General features: G+C 46.4%; 1 protein-coding gene across 1 annotated transcript; it reads right to left on the reverse strand.

Annotated features, from left to right (window-relative positions):
- Window positions 1–11,031: 11,031 nt before the first annotated feature.
- LOC309524791 (uncharacterized protein) lies at window positions 11,032–18,371 on the reverse strand. The gene is made up of 4 exons (XM_082209834.1): window positions 18,239–18,371; window positions 13,961–14,691; window positions 13,393–13,519; window positions 11,032–12,114 (listed from the first exon to the last, which is right to left on the reverse strand). Exons 1-4 carry the CDS (start codon window positions 18,303–18,305, stop codon window positions 11,186–11,188), a joined length of 1,854 nt encoding a protein of 617 aa, XP_082065960.1. The 5' UTR covers window positions 18,306–18,371; the 3' UTR covers window positions 11,032–11,185.
- Window positions 18,372–19,073: the final 702 nt, after the last annotated feature.

Genomic DNA, 19,073 nt, shown 5'->3' on the forward strand with positions numbered 1-19,073 from the left:
GAATGTTAGCCGCTTTGAGACTCCTTCTGGTAGTGATAAAGGCGGGATATCAAATCCAAACTCTTCTTCTCATTGGCTCTGGGTCTGTATTCTAACAGGTGTAAAGTGATTTAGATGGGAGAGGAGAACATTTCGAATTTCTGCAGTGGTATCCTTGAAGACCTACAGCCGTTCTGAACTCCCTACATACCAGTCACTCCTCTCAGTCTGTGGTCAACAGCTGTTTTAAACCTTTACCTGTTCAGATGTAACCGCTGGGGTTTTTCATGATGGCTGGTGTAGAATTGGAAATTACAGTAGAGAAAACATCCTTGGAACTCCAAACTGCATTGGAGCCTTCATTAAGTTGGCGCCATCCAGCTGGGCTGACTGGGGCTGATGAGTTGTAATCCAAAACATCTGGCACCAGGTTGAAAAAGCCTGCTGTTCTGGATACAGTGGTACCTCGGAAGTCAAACGGAATCTGTTCCGGGACTCTGTTCGACTTCCAAAACGTTTGGAAACCAAGTCGTGGCTTCCAATTGGCTGCAGGAAGTTCCTGCAGCAAGTCAGAAGCCGCAGAAGCCGCATCAGACGTTTGGGTTCCGAAGAATGTTCACAAACCGGAACACTCACTTCTGGATTTGCGGCATTTGGGAGCCAAAACGTTCAAGTCACAAGGCGTTCGTCAACCAAGGTACGGCTGTGTTAGGGAAAACGTATAGAAACAGGACCTTTGAAAGAACATCTTCAGAAGTCTTTGTTTGATATGAGAAGTTGAGCTCCATACACAACATATATTTAAAGCACATAATTCCCCCCAAATATTCCAGCTTACCCTCATGGAGCTACAGTTCCCAGCACCCTTGACAAACTATAGTTCCCAGGTTTCTTTTGGGAGGAGTCATGCTCTTTAAATGCATGGTTGCGTATGCAGTCTTTAAGTATACAGTTCCTGCATCTGTGACTCTGCATCCTCCTCACAAATATGGCTTTTGTCTCTAAGGCATCTCCCATGACTCTCTGTTGGTCTTCATATACATAAATCTACTTCTTCTGCAGGACTGGTGACCAAAGCTTTGGAACTGGCTTCAAAATGAGCACCAGTCATCTTAAAACCATTTTTCAATCCTGTCCGTGAGCATATATAGTCACTGGAATAATTCTGTTCCAACGCAGAGGGAAATAATGTTTTTTTGTTAGAGTTTGGGATCTATATTGCTGCAGAACTCATAAATAAATATTTGGGACAAAGAAACATAAGATTTAATACTCCTTGCAAACAAAAAACCATTCTGAGTACAAGCTTACATGTGTCCATCATGGTTAATGAAAGGAAGATCAAACACTAACTGATTGAAGAAGAATGAAGGAAAGCCTAAGGAAGAATGAAGGAAAGCCTAAGGAAAAATCAGTGAGGGAAGAACAGGCTGCCTCTCTACCACCTCAATGGTTCAGATAACTTTTTGCAAGTGCCATTGCTTTACTCTCAACCATCTTAGGCAACATATACAAATGTTACATTAATACAAAATTACTAATATATATAAATCAATATTCATTCATTTTCCTTCTGACACCCTGCCTCTCAGCCTCTAGGTCCTGACCCAGAGTCCAAAAAAATTCTACACTATTTGCATATTTTAGGCTGCTCTTCTACACTATTTGCATATTTTAGGCTGCTCTTATCCTTGTTTTTAGTGTTCATATTTTGTAAGGTGCTTTTGAGTTTCATTTTTTGAAAAAAGGAACAAATACATAATAATAATAATAATAATAATAATAATAATAATAATAATAATAATAAAGTTCAGTGTTGTCTGCTCTTAATTGGCAGCAGTTCTCCAGGGTTCCAGACTTCTAGCCTTACCTGGAGATAATCATCATTATCTTCATTTATTTGTATGGTGCCTTCCTATTTTTAAGCCATGCTCAAGGTGGCTTGCATCACCAAAAAATTTACATAAAAACAAAAACATAATAAACTTTTATGTAGTCAGAAGTGAAGGAAAACATCTCAATAAGTGTGGCGTTCGTACGGAGCCCCCAGTCGTCTCACAGACTATTGACCCGTACGCCACTAATCCGCTGCCACTAACCAGGTCCTCCCTGGTAAATTACTTGGTCTCAGTCAGGTCCTTAAGTTAACAAAGGAGAGTGCAGTTTATTGCAAACACAAATAAACCTTAACTGCATTCAAAACATTGTTACTCTTTCCTTTCTTAAGTCTTATTTTATCCTGTCTCTCTTCTACCTCCCCTCACACAAGAACCAACTGCACGAACTGGCTCTCTATTTCCAACTGTCTGTCAACTGCTTTCCCAACTGCCTTTCCCAACCAACCAACCAACCCAAACCTCTGGCTAAGCCCTTTTATAAACAGGTAAGCTCAGCCTCTGGCTTTTCTATTGGTCTACCTGTTAACTCTTTCTCTCCCCCTGTACAGACATTTTAAAAATAGTGGGCAAATGCCACAATAAGCATCAGGGCTGGCCTAAGACTTTTTTTGACAGAATCACAAGCCTAGTAGATGAAGGGAACACAGTGGATGTAGCCTACCTTGATTTCAGCAAGGCATTTGACAAGGTGCCCCATGATATTCTTGTAAAGAAGCTGGTAAAATGCGGTCTTGACTATGCTACCACTCAGTGGATTTGTAACTGGCTGACTGACCGAACCCAAAGGGTTCTCATCAATGGTTCCTCTTCATCCTGGAGAAGAGTGACTAGTGGGGTGCCACAGGGTTCTGTCTTGGGCCCGGCCTTATTCAACATCTTTATCAACGACTTGGATGATGGACTCAAGGGCATCCTGATCAAATTTGCAGATGACACCAAACTGGGAGGGGTGGCTAACACCCCAGAGGACAGGATCACACTTCAAAACGACCTTGACAGATTAGAGAACTGGGCCAAAACAAACAAGATGAATTTTAACAGGGAGAAATGTAAAGTATTGCACTTGGGCAAAAAAAATGAGAGGCACAAATACAAGATGGGTGACACCTGGCTTGAGAGCAGTACATGTGAAAAGGATCTAGGAGTCTGGGTTGACCACAAACTTGACATGAGCCAACAGTGTGACGCGGCAGCTAAAAAAGCCAATGCAATTCTGGGCTGCATCGATAGGAGTATAGCATCTAGATCAAGGGAAGTAATAGTGCCACTGTATTCTGCTCTGGTCAGACCTCACCTGGAGTATTGTGTCCAGTTCTGGGCACCACAATTCAAGAAGGACACTGACAAACTGGAACGTGTCCAGAGGAGGGCAACCAAAATGGTCAAAGGCCTGGAAACGATGCCTTATGAGGAACGGCTAAGGGAGCTGGGCATGTTTAGCCTGGAGAAGAGGAGGTTAAGGGGTGATATGATAGCCATGTTCAAATATATAAAAGGATGTCACATAGAGGAGGGAGAAAGGTTGTTTTCTGCTGCTCCGGAGAAGCGGACACGGAGCAATGGATCCAAACTACAAGAAAGAAGATTCCACCTAAACATTAGGAAGAACTTCCTGGCAGTAAGAGCTGTTCGTCAGTGGAATTTGCTGCCAAGGAGTGTGGTGGAGTCTCCTACTTTGGAGGTCTTTAAGCAGAGGCTTGACAACCATATGTCAGGAGTGCTCTGATGGTGTTTCCTGCTTGGCAGGGGGTTGGACTCGATGGCCCTTGTGGTCTCTTCCAACTCTATGATTCTATGATTCTATGATTCTAAGACATTTTGGCACTTGAGTCAAACCCCAAAATGGGGCACCCCCCCTCCCCACCAGGGTGGGTGAAGATCGATATCGGGGACAAAGGTGGGGGGTGGGGAGAAAGATCAACATCAGGATCTGCTGATGTTACATATTTCATATTGTATTGTTTTAATATGTATTCATGATGGGGCTTCTGCCTTTCTACAAAACCTTTTTTCCAATCAGAAGGTGGGATAAAAATATGTAAATAAACAAATAATTATGAAAGGTCATGGTGGTTTGATCTAAGGTTTCATTTCTATTCCACCTTCCCATCAAATTTTATTTATGCATTAAATTTGCATGGCGTCCTTTATCTCAGGGTGGTTCACAGCATAAAAATACAAGATAAGAACACAAAATGCAAAATAAAAAGAAGGACCAAACAAATGGATAACCCTCCTCGACCCCACTCCAAAGAACTTGAGGCGGTGGGTGCAATTCAGTGTACAGCTACAGAGATTGTTGTGTCAGTGTAAGAATTTCTGCCCCTCCCCCACGGAGCAATATCCCTTCTCCCCCCCCCCAAACGCTGATCTGGGGGTTCTCTTAACACTCCAGGGTGTATTTGGGGGAGATGGGATAGGGCGGTTTTCCAGTAGCACAGAGCTTTCCAAACTTTTCATGTTGGCAACACTCTTTTTAGACACGCATCATTTCACGACACGGCAGCAATTCACTTTTACAGTGCTACCTCAGGTTACTGTATTTTTCGTCCCATAGGACGCTCCCTCCCATAGGACGCACCTAATTTTTTGGGGGGGAGGGGAAATAAAGGAAAAAATGTTTCCCTTTATTTCCCCCCCAAAACCAGGTCAGGGAACAGCGGGATGGCAGCGTTGCACCTCCCCGCTGTCCCCCGAGCTTCTGGGGCTGGCCGCTGTCTGCCCAGCGCGCGGGGCGCTCTGCTTCAGGGCAATCTGCGTGCTGGGCGGCAGGCTGCTATCCGCAGTGTGGGGAGCCCCGCGGGAACTCCCGCAGCACTCCCCACGCTGCGGATGTTTGCCTGGCGCGTGGGGCGCTCTGCTTCAGGGCAATCCGCGCGCTGGGTGGCAGGCTGCTATCCGCAGCCTAGGGAGGCCTGCGGGAACTCCCGCGGGCTCCCCAGGATTGCTGATAGCTTTCTGAAGCCTGGAGAGCGAGAGGGGTCGGTGCGCACCGACCCCTCTCGCTCTCCAAGCTTCAGCGAAAGCCTGTATTCACCCCATAGGACGCACACAGATTTCCCCTTCATTTTTGGAGGGGGAAAAGTGCGTCCTATAGGGCGAAAAATACGGTACATACGCTTCAGGTTACAGACTCCGCTAACCCAGAAATATTACCTCGGGTTAAGAACTTTGCTTCAGGATGAGAACAGAAATTGTGCAGCAGTGGCACAGCGGCAGCAGGAGGCCCCCATTAGCTAAAGTGGTGCTTCAGGTTAAGAACAGTTTCATGTTAAGAACAGACCTCCAGAACAAATTAAGTTCTTAACCCGAGGTACCACTGTACTAGCAAACCGAAGGTTAAACTAACCCCTTTCCAAAGATTAAGTAAAAGAAAAGAATAAGGGAAAATTTGAAAAAAACTAAGTGTTAGGATTTGCTGAAATAATTTTGGAAATTGGGATGTAGAAAGGGGAGGTATGGGGAAGTCAGCGAAGTAAGGTTTAAGCAAAAGGGATATGAAATTATACATGTTTGTTTGTTTGTTTGTATTGTGTATTGTTTGTGTTTATAAAAATTGTGAAAAACCAATAAAAAATTTATAAAATAAATAAATAAATAAACTAACCCCTTTCCAGCTGACACAGTTTGGAAAGCTCTGCACTAGCAGAATGGGATCATTGAATTCAGCCCAGTGTATATGTTTTGGTTTGCCTCTTTCCCCTGCACTTCATCGTTTTATCCTCACAACTTGTGTGAGTTGGGTTAGCTGAGAGGGAGTATGAGTGGCCCAAGTCAAGCTGTGAACTTCCTGACCGAGTGGGGGGTGAGGACCCTGGCCTCTGACAGGTCCTTGTCTGGCTCCCTCTGTTATGACTAAAGTCTGAGGGCAGAAACTGGAAAGTGCTGGAAGATTCTAGAAGATTCATTTCTTATGCAAATATTGTTTTGAGTATCTCAAGGTCACGCTGTTCTGGACAGCAAAACAAGGGACTATGACATCCCTGTCACGATCCCCTCCCCCGTTACACCTGTGTAACGTGTTTCAAAATGCTAAGAGTTGCATTGATTGAAGCGCCGTTGGCATTCTGCTGCAACGGTACTTCCATTTCCTCTCCCCCAATCTGTTCTGGAAGGCCCCACCCTCAGGGTCTTAGGGCAGCCCTGGTCCCAACATCATCATGAGACACCCTTGCCATGCGCCCTCTGTCAGTGGCAGCAGGGGCACCCATGGGTTTTCCAATGGGGTGCAAAGTTAAAAGTTTCAAAGGAAGGTGCAAGCGAGTTTCTCTTACACCAAAATTGATAAAAATAGAACCCATTGCTTTGACTTCATGTCTCAGCTTGTACAAATGCAACTGACTCTTTTTAAAAAAATGAAAGTGGGAATCGGGGGGGGGGTTATAGTTCATCCAGGGGAGCAACGGTTCTCCTCCCCGCTTCAGCGATATTTTATTGCTGTTTTGCAGTATTTTAAATTTTTTCCCTTGCATTAGTGCTATTTGCTGCTGTGAGCACGATTCTGGGGAAAAATATCCTACAAAAATAACAGCTATGTTTCTGCCCGGTTTCGAACCGGGGACCTTTCGCGTGTGAGGCGAACGTGATAACCACTACACTACAGAAACTGTGCCCTGCTCTGTGTCTTTGCTTCTTCCCCCAGCTGAAAACACGCCTTTATTGTGCAATTCCCCCAAGCTTGAGCATAAGATCCCACCTCAGTAAGATCTTCACCTCCCTGGAGATGGATAGGGAGCAAAAAAACTTCACTTGCTAGGCCAGGCAGAACACTCTGTGGAGGCCCAGTCTCTGTAAATGCCTTTTCAACATAAACAACAACTCCTGTCTGGCAAACGGATTCCCTTACAGAGAATTGATTTAAGGGACTAAGGAAAAACTTGGCTATTTTAAAAGCTGTTTGTTTAAATATATTTCCTAGTCTGAGGTCCACACCACTTGTGCTGTGTCTAGAAAGCACGGGTCTGAGTAGTTTTCCCTTTGCCCCACTCCGTTCCAAGAGCAATAGCTTGGAACAAATGTCAATTTGAGGAAAACCGGAATTGCTGTTCCCTCCGACTGAGTGCTAAAGAGCGGGTTTTCCTGGGAGGGGAGCTGAGGCACAAAAGGAAGTGTGGATAATCCCTCAATTGAAAATGTTGAGGTTCTTGACTGGAGCCCTTATGTTTTGTTTTTATTGTATTGCTGTGGTAATATGGTAGAAATATGGTACTAGGAAGAAAGGGACATATTCCTCCTCGTTTCTGACTGCGGACCTTGCACATGTGAGGCGAATGTCTCTTTTGGGAAGAAATACGGATTGAAATGGAATACAGTGGTACCTCAGGTTCCATACGCTTCAGGTTACAGACTCCGCTAACCCAGAAATATTACCTCGGGTTAAGAACTTTGCTTCAGGATGAGAACAGAAATCGTACGGCAGCAGCGGGAGGCCCCATTAGCTAAAGTGGTGCTTCAGGTTAAGAACGGTTTCAGGTTAAGAACGGACCTCCGGAACGGATTAAGTTCTTAACCCGAGGTACCACTGTAAATTAATAAAAAGCAGGGGAAGGATTGCACCAGCTGGGACTCGAACCCAGGTCACAAGGTTGGGAACCTTGTATGATGCCTCTACACCACTGATGCAGCTAGCAAAGATTTGCTTTCTACCCAGAGAAGGAAGCCTGCAGGGAAGTGTCGGGCAGCTCCCCAGATCTTCTCATGCGCAATATAAATGTGTACATTTTGCCCTCAGATTCTTGCTGTGCATCCCTTCTTGCCTGCTTGCTCTTTTTGTTCCCTTCAATTGGTCCAGGCTTCCATTTTCTGTAAGAAGCCTCCTTGACCCTAAGAGCTTCCTTGACTCTGCTCATCAACCACACTGGCATCCTCTAGGACTCGACAGTGCCTTTCCTGATCTGGGGTACACATTCCAGCCGAGTTTTTTTTATTATTGCCATTTTGAATAGCCCCCAAGGATTTTGGAGCGATGTGTCCCTCTCGACCTTCCCTTTACAAATACTTTCATTTCTGAGAAGCTGAAATGGAGTAATGAAATTTGGAATCTCACATGGTGGCATGAAGAAGACCCTGGTGGTCCAGTTTTCAGGACTCGGTGCTCTAACAGGGTTAATTTCTGGCCAAGGAAAAGGCTTGCTCTCTCCTGGAAGTGAAGCTCTTGCAGCCGCACCGTCTTGTAGCCACGCTTGGGCTGGGTTTCTACAGAAAATGTGCTCAGGCATATGTCTATGTAGCCTTCTTAGCGCAGTAGGCAGCGTGTCAGTCTCATAATCTGAAGGTCCTGAGTTCAAGCCTCAGAGAAGGCAGCTTGCAGTTCTCTTTGTTTTGTTTTTTTGTATTTTGCAAAGGGTGTGTAGTCCTCTGCTCTCTGAGCAAAAGGTTCAGCGGGAGGCTCTGGGTGTCAGTCTTGTGAATGTAGGGACAGGATTGTTGCTTCAGGTGTGAGAGGGTATGAGTGAAGGCTGAGGTAAGCCCCTGTGCTTGAGCAGAGCAAATTACACTTTGAAAAAAGAATAAGGCTCATCAGGTGAAGGAAGGGAGGGAGAAGCACCTTCACCATCCGTCCCTGATGGTCTAGTGGTCAGGATTTGGCGCTTTCACCGCCACGGCCCGGGTTCGATTCCCGGTCAGGGAATCTTTTTGCCAGGGAGAAGGAGCAATGGCTTTGCTGTGGTTCGTGTTCTATAGGTCACATTGAGGGATTCAGAAATAAATTTGGTTGAAGGAGGCCTCTATCTTGCCATTCTTCCTGGTGGTCTAGTGGTTAGGATTTGGTGCCCTCACTGCCAAGACCATGGCTTGATTCTCATTCAGAGGATGCTTTATTTTCTCTATTTTGAGGCTTTTTAATTAGTTGTTTTACACAGAGAAATAACGCCAATCAACATCCCCCCTCCATTACCTCCCTCACATACCTTCCACAATCAATTATCGGTTGCAAATGGACCCCTGTTCCATCACAAGAATTAATACAACCATCTCAGCAATTCTCCCCAATCTTCTGCTGTAAAAGGTTAAAGGTGTGCCTATTTAGTATATATTGAGGCTCTAATTATCACTGACTGCAACATTTCTCTGATGAAAATAGGGGCATCCTAAGGAAATGCGGAACATTCCGGGATAGAGGAGATAGATTTTTCCACCCAAAAAAGTGTGGGGCTTTTAAATTTTTTTAATTTTATTTTTATTGAAACTTCTTACAATGGTCCTGCGTGTTTCAATAAAATACACAGGAACAATAATAAAAGAGGGCAGGATCAGCCTCAGACAGCGTGGCCAATGCATCAGGAACGATGGTAGCCCAAAAACATCTAGAGGGCCACAGGCCTCCTTCCCCTGGTATAGAAGCTAAAGAAAAAGTAAATTAGGGGCACTGAGTAAATATTGTTCTTTACCTTTCTGACTCATCTCAAAAACTTAAAACCAGTAAGCGCTGGGTTCCATCTTGGGTTAATACCATTAGTGGAACACTCATTAAAATCTCCACTACAGTGGTACCTCGGGTTAAGTACTTAATTCGTTCCGGAGGTCCGTTCTTAACCTGAAACTGTTCTTAACCTGAAGCACCGCTTTAGCTAATGGGGGCCTCCTGCTGCCGCCGCGCCGCCGGAGCACGATTTCTGTTCTCATCCTGTAGCAAAGGTCTTAACCCAAGGTACTAACCTGAAGCATCTGTAACCTGAAGCGTATGTAACCCAAGGTACCACTGTATAATTAGACTCTTTAGGATGTGACCTCAGATAGTAATGCAGATTTTAATGCTATAGACCTTTTTTTGGGATGGGTATTTTTGCATAATTCCAGGAGTGGAGGAACCTGTAGTCCAGTGTTGTTGGACTCCAACTCCCATCAGCCGGAACCAGTATGATGGTCAGGCATGGTGGGACTAGCAGTAAAATAAAAAAAAAATATAGAGGGCCACAGGTTCCTGGTATCTGAGGAATTTTGGCTCAATTGTTAAACCACTCTGTGTAGGTCTCAGCAAACAAGCTACAGGTCCCATAATTCATGGAAGGAAGAGATGATTGTTTCAAGTGGTATCATAGTACTTTGACTGTATGGTATGTTTGTAACTTCTGACTCTGTTACAAGGATGGGGAGCCTGTAGCTTTCCAGGTGTTGCTGGACTACAAATTACATCATCCCTGGCCAATGGCCATACTGGCTGAGCCAAATGAGATTTGGGAGGGTGCCAACAACATATGTGGGGCTCAGGAGCCCAGTTATGTCCCCCCTTGTCTGCAGAGCTGGCAGCCTCTCACCCTTTTTTGAACACTCTCCCTTGTAGATTGTTCCCTCAGCCTCCTCTCCTCTCCTTGGAAGTCCTCTGGGAAGCTGCTGCTGCTGTCCCTGGTCGCTGAGCTTCTCCCCTGCCCCAAAGAGAGGTGCCTCTCAGAGACACCATTCCCTTCTGGAACTTATGGAACTGGCCTGTGAATCCACTGGATGACATTGCGGAAGAATGTTGCCTCAGGGGAGTGAGGAAAATTCTCAGGGATGATTCACACCCTGGCCGGCACTTTCTTGATCTCCTGCCCTTGGGCAGAAGATATAGAAGCATGATTACTCGCACCAACAGGGTAAAGAACAGCTTCTATCTGTGGGCTGTTAGGCTGCTGAATGAAAAGATAACAACAGGTCAACTGACTTTCGGGTTTGGTGGGTGGGTGTCAGTAAACGAGGGGAATTAAGACTAAGAGAGCTGAGTGGGGGGTTGCTCATGTAATCTTACTGTATACAAGTTGTACAAGTGACAATAAAGTATTTCAATTTCAATTATAGCCAGGGCTGTTGCAATAAACAGCTGTGCAAGCAGAGACAAGAGAGGGCATCAGAGGAGGGAGGGAAAGAAGAGAGGGACAGAGGCCAATGTTGCCTGTGGCACCCCTGACCATCATTCAAGGCACCCCAGGTGCCACAGCACCCTGGTTGAAAACCACTGGCCTACAGCATAAAGGTAAGAATTACATCCATTGCTTCTGACCCTGCCCACCATGGACATGCGGCCCTTGGAAGGTTGTGCGCAATGGAATGCGGCCCTCGGGATGAAGATGCTTCCCCGCCCTTGCAAGGAACCTTTTATAATGTGAAGTTTCAGGTATCATACAACAACCAACCATTTCCAACATCCCGTTAAAGATGACCACACCTTCATTGCTAATTTTTATGTGACAGTTCTATGATTTTCTTTATTTTGAAGGGAAACATTCTTTAAAAAAATTAAATTCTGCATTTGTACTTTGAGGGAATCACATTGCCTTTTGGTAGCTGAAGTGTGGCCAGCACCAATCCCCCATCCTCTCTGACAACTCTTAACATCCAGGGGGATTGGCTCCCACGTGGATTTTCTCGTGTCTACGCAGATCACTTCGATTAAGAAACCTCTGCTCGCACGACGAACATTTATAGGGTCTCTCTCCTGTGTGGATTCTCCTGTGTATCAGAAGGTACCCTTTCTGAATGAAGCTTTTCCCGCAATCCGCGCACGTGTTTGGTTTCTCTCCTGTGTGGATCCTCTCATGTGTCAGGAGAGATGAGCGCCGAGTGAAGCACTTCCCACACTGGGCGCACCTATAGGGGGTCTCGCCCGTGTGGGTCCTCCGGTGGATGACGAGCTGCAGTCTCCGGCTGAAGCTCTGCCCGCAGTCGGAGCAGCTGTACGGCTTTTCGCCTGTGTGGATTCTCTCGTGATTGATGAGGTTGCACCGGATACTGAAGCGCCTCCCGCACTGTGCGCACTCGTAGGGCTTCTCGCCCGTGTGCATTCTCTTGTGCCTCACCAGCGTGGACTTCCGGTTGAAGCTCTTGCCGCAGTCCAGACACGTGTACGGCTTTTCTCCAGTGTGGGTCCTCTCGTGCACGACCAGGTTGGCCTTGCAGTTAGAAGTCTTCCCGCAATACAAGCATTTGTACGGCTTCTCGGCCATTTGCACGGCCTGGCTGAAGCTCCTGTCCTCGGACTGCTCTGTCTTTATCTTCAACTTGACGATCTCCTCCTGGAAGGGATTTTCATCTAACCCAGTGCCCACTTCATCGTAATGATAAGGCAGTTTGGCTGCCTTCCCAGGATGGTTTTCCCAAGGACCTCCTGGTGCCGGGGGACTTCCTGGCATCAGCCCCATGTCAAGCCCCTGGAAGAAATCCCCTTTGGCTCTTTCCAGGGATATTCCACAGAGGTCTGTCTGCTCAGGTCTTTCCAGCTGGAATGTCTCCTCTTCATTCTCCTGTTCTTGCCCATCACCTTCAAAGTGGGGGGAAAGAGAGGAAAATCATGACACAATAAGTAGAGGCTTGTAGAAATTCCCCATCCCTGTTCCATTACTTTCTGTCCCTCAGTTTTTAGAGCCCCCCCCCCAATAATCCTGGGGGCCATAGTTTGTTAAGGGTGCTCAGAACTGTAGCCTCTTTTGTGCAGAGGAGGGCAACCAAGATGATCACGAGTCTGGAAACAAACATTAAACGGGACAGTTAAAGAAGCTGGGTATTTTTAGACTGGAGAAGAGGAGGCTGAGAGGAGATAAGATAGCCATCTTCAGATATCTCAAGGGCTGTCATATGGAAGAGGGAGGAGGCTTGTTTCCTTCTGCTCTGGAGGGAAGGACCGGAACCAATGGCTTCAAGTCACAGGAAAGGAGATTCTGACTAAACACCGGGAAGAACTTTCTGAGAGTAAGAGCTGTTCAACAATGGAAGAGGGTGGACTCACCTTTGTTTGAGGTTTTAAAACAGAGGTTTAAAATGATTCCTGCATTGCAGGGGATTCAACCATATTTGTTTATTCATTTCATATTTATGTCATAAAATTTATACACCGCTTGACCTGTGGTTGAACTGTTTAATTATTATTTGCTGAAGTTTAATTTTACTGTTTGCTACAGTGGTACCTCCGGTTACGAACTGAATCCGTTCTGGAGGTCCGTTCATAACCCAAAACCACTCTTAACCTGAGACGCGCTTTCACTAATGGTGCTTCCTGCTGCACACGCGCCTCTGGCGCACAATTTCCGCTCACATCCCAGGGCAAAGGGCACAACCAGAGAACTACGTCTGGGTTAGCGGAGCTCATAACCCAACGCTCATAACCCAAGCGTTCATAATCAGAGGTACCACTATATTAGATTCTGATGGATTGTTGAATGTTGCTTTGTTTGATATAAGTTGTTTGTTTTAAAGCTATTGTGACTTTTATATTGGATCAGATTTTTACAATTAATGTTTGATGTTTTATTTTGTTTTTATGTCTTGGAAGCTGCCAAGAGCGGCTTGGGCAACCCAGGCAGATGGGTGGAGTATAGATGTATTATTATTATTATTATTATTATTATTATTATTATTATTATTATTATATTTATTACTATTATTGACTGCAAAAAAGCACCTCTCAAAGATGACCCTTTGAGCCCCTTCCAACCCTACAATTCTATGATTCTGTGATGGTTTTGTTCTAACCCCATTGTAGGACACAGCATTTTTATTTGTGTTTTAACAACTAGCAATTAAAAGTCTTGTGAATCCTTACCGAAGAAATGGGATTCTCCATCACCCTCCTGCTTGGCTTCCATGGAGAGCTGCATCTTCCCGGGGGCCCAGGAGTCCTGTTCTGAATTAGGGCTGCTGACAAATGAGCTTATTGACAACCCTGACTCCTGAAAAAAAAAGTGGACGATAACAAATGATAATGAGGTTAACAGTATCGGTGCAGATGGCTTAATGACAAGGATATTGATAGGACATTGTGGTGCAGAAAAGTAAAAGAATGATAATTTACAGTGACAGATTTGGAATTTATTTTGCAATGTTATTAAGGTTATTTCAGGCTTCTATGTATATTCTCTCGCACATGTACAGGGACAATAGCAGCTGTAGTTCATCCACATCTGGAGGGCCGAAGGTTCCTCACACTGGATGTAAGCAAACACATGTGGCCATCCCACCTATCTTGGGGCCAAACTAGATTATTTTATTTTTTAAAAACCCAGAGCTTGAGGAATTGCCGCATCCATTTCTCTGCCCCTCACGCCAATAGACGGCATCCCTGCCCTATTTTCTGGGTTCTCTCAGGGTTTCCCAAACCCTAAGACACTCACCTTTCCTTCCCACCCTTCCGACTTCAGGAGGAAATCTTCTGCCAGGACGACTGCCTCGCTGCAGGTCTCCGGGCCTTGTTCGCCGACCCAGCTCTGCATTTCCAGAGGCAAGATGCTCAGGAACTGCTCCAGAATCAGCACTTCCAGGATCTGGTCCTTGGAGCGTTTCTCTGGCTTCAGCCATTGGTGGCAAAGCTTCCACAGCTGCTTGCAAACGTCCCGGGGCCCCTCAGCCTCCTCATAGCAGAAGCGCCGGAAGCACTGGCGTTGCGTCTCTGAGTCGGCGGCGTCTTTGCTCGCTGTCTCGTCCTTCCCTTTCCCTGAAGAATCCGGCCCTCTGCTGGGTTTCTGAGCTCCCCGGAGGCCCAGCACGGTTGCAGTTGCCCAGTCTGCTTTCGGCCACTGGCTGGCCCCAGCTATTTCCTTGAAGGAGGCCTGGAACTCCTTTGTGTCTGCCTCAGAGATGGGCTCAGGTAGCCTGAGGTGCCTCCATCCTGAGCAAGGGGATTCCACCGTCTTCAGGAACTCCTGCTGCTGGTTTTCCCAATGCTCCTGCAAACCTTCCTCTGGCTCCTGCTTCACTTGTGCTGGGCCTTTGCTGGCCAGGAACTCCTTGATGGTCCCAACTTGGACAACCAGAGGCTCCCTTTCACCTGTCTCCAGTTTCTCCTGGGATCCTGGTTCTGTTGGATCCTGCTCTTCCATTTTTATTTCTGGCTGGAGTTCCTGGGCTGAAAAGGAAATTCAGTTCTTGATCAAGGGCAAACCATTAAGAACATAAGAAGAGTCGGCTGGATCCGGCCAGTGGCCCATCTAGTCCAGCATCCTGTTCCCCCATACAAGCAGGATTTGAGCCCAAGAGCCCTCTGCCATAAATTATTATTATTATTATTATTATTATTAAAGAGCCCTTTCCTCTGGGAATTTGACTAATCCTCTTTTTTATGCTTTTTATTTATTTTCCCACACAGCAAAAATTATACATTCCAAATAAAACACAAAAGAAACAACAAATTTCCAAATAAACCAATATATACAAATCCTTAAATTCCTAAAAGAGACTTCTATTGTTTAAGTTTTTTTCTTAATTCACAAATTCTTAATTTGTCCATATGACTCCCAACCTCCTCATTGAGGATCCATCCTTTCTCTTCTTATTATTATCACTGCTTCAGTATTCTTTATCTCCTTTCTTTCTTTCTTTTGTTTTGTCTCATGTATTCTTAATCTAACTTGCAGCTTGCGGAGTTTAGTCAAAACATATCCAGGTTTTCACTTGTGGACGGTGTTTAATTAAATATTCTTTATAAATGCCCCATTCATTTTTATACCTTTGGGTTGGCTCTCTCCTAATTATCTCAGTTAATTTAGCTAATTCAAGATTATTTTCTTTTAATGCCATCTAGGTGGGTGCCCATCACTGCCTCCTGTGGGAGCAAGTGCAATAGTTTAATTAAGCACTGCAGGAAAAAGTGCTTTCCTCCATCCTGAATCTTCCAGGGAGGAAGGTTGCAACCACCACAACACAATCCTTCACATCTCGCTACGATCTGCAGGGGAGACCTTGGTGGAGGTGCCACCACTGCGGACTGCCTGGTTGGCGGTGACTCAGGTGACATTCCCATTTGTGGAATGTCCTCCCTAGTGAGGTGCACCATTCTCCTTCATTATTAGTGAAAAGCGTTTCTCTTTACCCTGTCATTTGATGGCTGAAAATATTAGTTTTGAGAGTTGGCGATTGCTTTTAGTCCTTAACTTTTTTTTAAAGGCTGCTTTTTAACAGTTTCTAGAAGTTTTGATTGTATTGTTTTGGTACAGTGGTACCCTGAGTTACAGACACTTCAGTTTACAGATTCTGCTAACCCAGAAATAGTACCTCGGGTTAAGAATTTTGCTTCAGGATGAGAACAGAAATTGAGCAGCAGCAGCGCAGCAGCAGCGGGAGGCCCCATTAGCTAAAGTGGTGCTTCAGGTTAAGAACAGTTTCAGGTTAAGAACGGACCTCCGGAACGAATTAAGTACTTAACCCGAGGTACCACTGTACTGACATGTTTTCCACCCTGGGCACTTTAGGAGGAAGCTGTGGGATATAACTAATGAATAGAGAAATTGAAGTTCTGTTCAGAAGTAAGCCTCATTTAGGCTCCTGATATCTGTAAGTGAGAGTTGGACCATAAAGAAGACTGATTGCAGAAGAATTTATGCTTTTGAATTATGGTGCTGGAGGAGACTCTTGAGAGTCCCATGGACTGCAAGAGGATCAAACGTATCCATTCTGAAGGAAATCAGCCCTGAGTGCTCACTGGAAGGACAGATTCTGAAGCTTAGGCTCCAATACTTTGGCCACCTCATGAGAAGAGAAGACTCCCTGGAAAAGACCCTGATGTGGAGAAAGATGGAGGGCCCAAGGAGAAGGGGACAACAGAGGACAAGATGGTTGGATAGCAGCGGTGTAGCGTGAGTTGTCAGCACCCGGGGCAACGCAAGTAATTTGCGCCCCCTAACCCGGGGCAAGGCAAGTAATTTGTGCCCCCCCTAACCCCTAACCTGCGAGTTGCCGTTGGCGCTGCCGCCCAAACGCCGCCGCTTGCCCGGAGGAGGAGGGGGGCAGAGAGGCGAGGAAAATGCAACGGCCCAGCAGCTGCAGCAGCACCGGCGGAGGCGGGGCTGTGAGGAGGGGCTGCCTGGCGCGTCCTCCGCGGCGAGCGCTGAGAGCCGCTGCCTGCCGGGCGCCTCCAGCCCGGACGCGCGCACAGCTCGTCGGTTCCGCGAGACATGCGGCTCCGCTACAGCCTGCGCCCGAGGCTCTTCGGTGACTCCGGAGGCAGCGAGCGCGCCCCCCCAGATGTTGCGCCCGGTGCGGCCGGCACCCCTGGCACCCCCCACGCTACGCCACTGTTGGATAGTGGTCTCGAAGCTACCAGCATGAGTTTGACCAAACTGAGGGGGGCAGTGGAAGACAGAAATGCCTGGCGTGCTCAGGTTCATGGGGTCACGAAGAGTTGGACATGACTAAACGACTAAACAACAATATCTGTAAGGCTGTTTCGCTCGTAAAGATGCACTTCTTTACTCTGACAGTCTAGGGCAGTTGTGTCCAAACTTTTTTCAAAGAGGGCCAGATTTGATGAAGTGAAGGGCCATGAGGGCCAACCAAAGAGCCAAGCAAAGTTGTTGACTTTTTTTCGGATTGAGCTTTTTTTAGGATTGAAGTTGTTGAGGTTTTTTTTTAGGATTTTACCCCAGGAAATAAATTGCCACAGGGACTGGATTAAACCGACCGGCGGGCAGGATTAGGCCCCCGAAACGGACTTTGGACACGCCTGGTCTAGTGGAAAGGGTCATGGAATCACAAGTAGAGTTGGAAAGGACCACAAGGGTCATGTGAGGGTCATGCAATGCAGGGATCTTTCACCCAACATGGGGCTCAAACCCACGACTCTGAGATTGAGAGTCTCATGCTCTACCAAGGTCGTAGCTCAGTGGTAAAGGTTCTTCATTCCTGCATTGAGGGGTTGGACTAGATGATCCTAAAGGTCCCTTCCAACTCTATGATTCTTTTTAATACCGTGCAATAACCACAGAAGAGTTGCCAACGCAAGACAGTCAGCAACCCCAGAACTGACGCCGGTGTTTCCGCACAATCCTGTCCCATTCATGTGTGAAGTGGGAATGCAGTGGAGAACCTTATTTTAACACCCAAATTGGGTGTGTGTGAAACAGCCATCTTCCAATCTGCAAGGATCATCGAGGTAACGTGTGCGTGAAGCACTTTGTGTGCTCAGAACATGATATCATAATGTGCAGTTACTGCTATGCTTAAGGTTGTCAACTTTCCAGGCACCTCCGCTCCTGTGCTTTTAAATGGCAGGCAATGACGCTCGCCTGTGCCTCCATGCTGTTTTGATTTCTGCCACATTACATTGCTGTCAAAGACAGAGGAGCAGGCCTGCCTTGGTTCTCCTCTGGATAAGTTGGCAACCCTGGCTGCCAACTGACCTGTGGGAAACCAGCTTGGCCTGCTCCTCTGCCTTTAACAGCAGCCTGCCATTCAAGAATCAGCTGTCTGCAGCAAGGGAGATAAATGCAGTTGCAAGCTGATTGCTGCATACCGAGCCCCTGGCAGAAGGCAGAAGGCATGCTGGCAACGATAAAAGGGAAATCTGGGAACATCGCCCTCTGCAGCTTTCCCCCACGGCTCCTGATTTCTCTGATATCTCCCTCTTAATTGTTTTTTCTCCTTTTTTCTGTCCAGCGCCTCTGGGGGGGTTAACTCACCCACTCCTTGAACCTTGGTCATTGTTGCAACCTCTGGGAAGAGATCTGCAGCTTCCAATGGCTCCATCCAAGAGGCAAAAACCCCTGGAGGGAAGAAGGAAGGTGGTGGATCAGGAAGGTGCCTCAGCTTAGGTCACAAGTTTGCATGCTCCTCTAGCCGGCACAGCTCTCTGTGTTTAACTCCTTCAGGGCAAAGGCACACAAAACAGTCAGGCATCCTAAAACATGACTGGGAGCAGAAGTTGCATATGAGTCCCTGGGTGACCTCTCCCCGCTCTGTCAATTTGATCTGTTTTGTCATGTTGCAGGATGCCTACTTAAAATGTCCACGTGGAATTGCTAGAATTGCGAGGTTTAGCCCTTTCTCTGGGACTTTAATAGTTAAATCTCAGGGAGAAGGGGAATGGTTCATTCTTGTCTCTCTTAACAGCGCATTCATGCTCATGCATGTGCATGCACAATAAGGCCCAGGCTGCTTTTCCACGGGCTGCAGCTGCTGAGACAGATTTGGAACTATTGACCTCACAGTGGCAGGGAAATGGACATTTCTCAGCAGTCCTGTAACCTCAAAGTGGGGGGCGAAAAACCGCTGGACTTTTCTGTCCATCTGTGAAGGTGGCCTGATTCATATGTAATGCAAAACCATGGTTCGCAAGACATCCTTTATAATTTGCTTAATGTGATCATTTGGACCTGGCACAACAGCTTAACCATGTTTTTATTAACATGACTGGGATAGCTCAGTTGGCAGAGCATAAGACTCTTAATCTCAGGGTTGCGGGTTCAAGCCCCACATTGGACAAAAGGATTCCTGCATTGCAAGGGGTTGGACTAG

This window comes from Podarcis vaucheri (assembly GCF_965113315.1).
Source record: "Podarcis vaucheri genome assembly, chromosome: 2".
Classification (NCBI taxonomy): domain Eukaryota; kingdom Metazoa; phylum Chordata; class Lepidosauria; order Squamata; family Lacertidae; genus Podarcis; species Podarcis vaucheri.

Coding starts and splice junctions, on each gene's coding strand:
- LOC309524791 (XM_082209834.1), bottom strand. CDS start 18,305: ATGGAGCCATTGGAAGCTGCAGATCTCTTCCCAGAGGTTGCAACAATG. Junction 13,520..13,960: donor CGGAAGGGTGGGAAGGAAAG/GTGAGTGTCTTA, acceptor TTTTTTTTTCAG/GAGTCAGGGTTGTCAATAAG. Junction 12,115..13,392: donor TGGAGAATCCCATTTCTTCG/GTAAGGATTCAC, acceptor CCCACTTTGAAG/GTGATGGGCAAGAACAGGAG.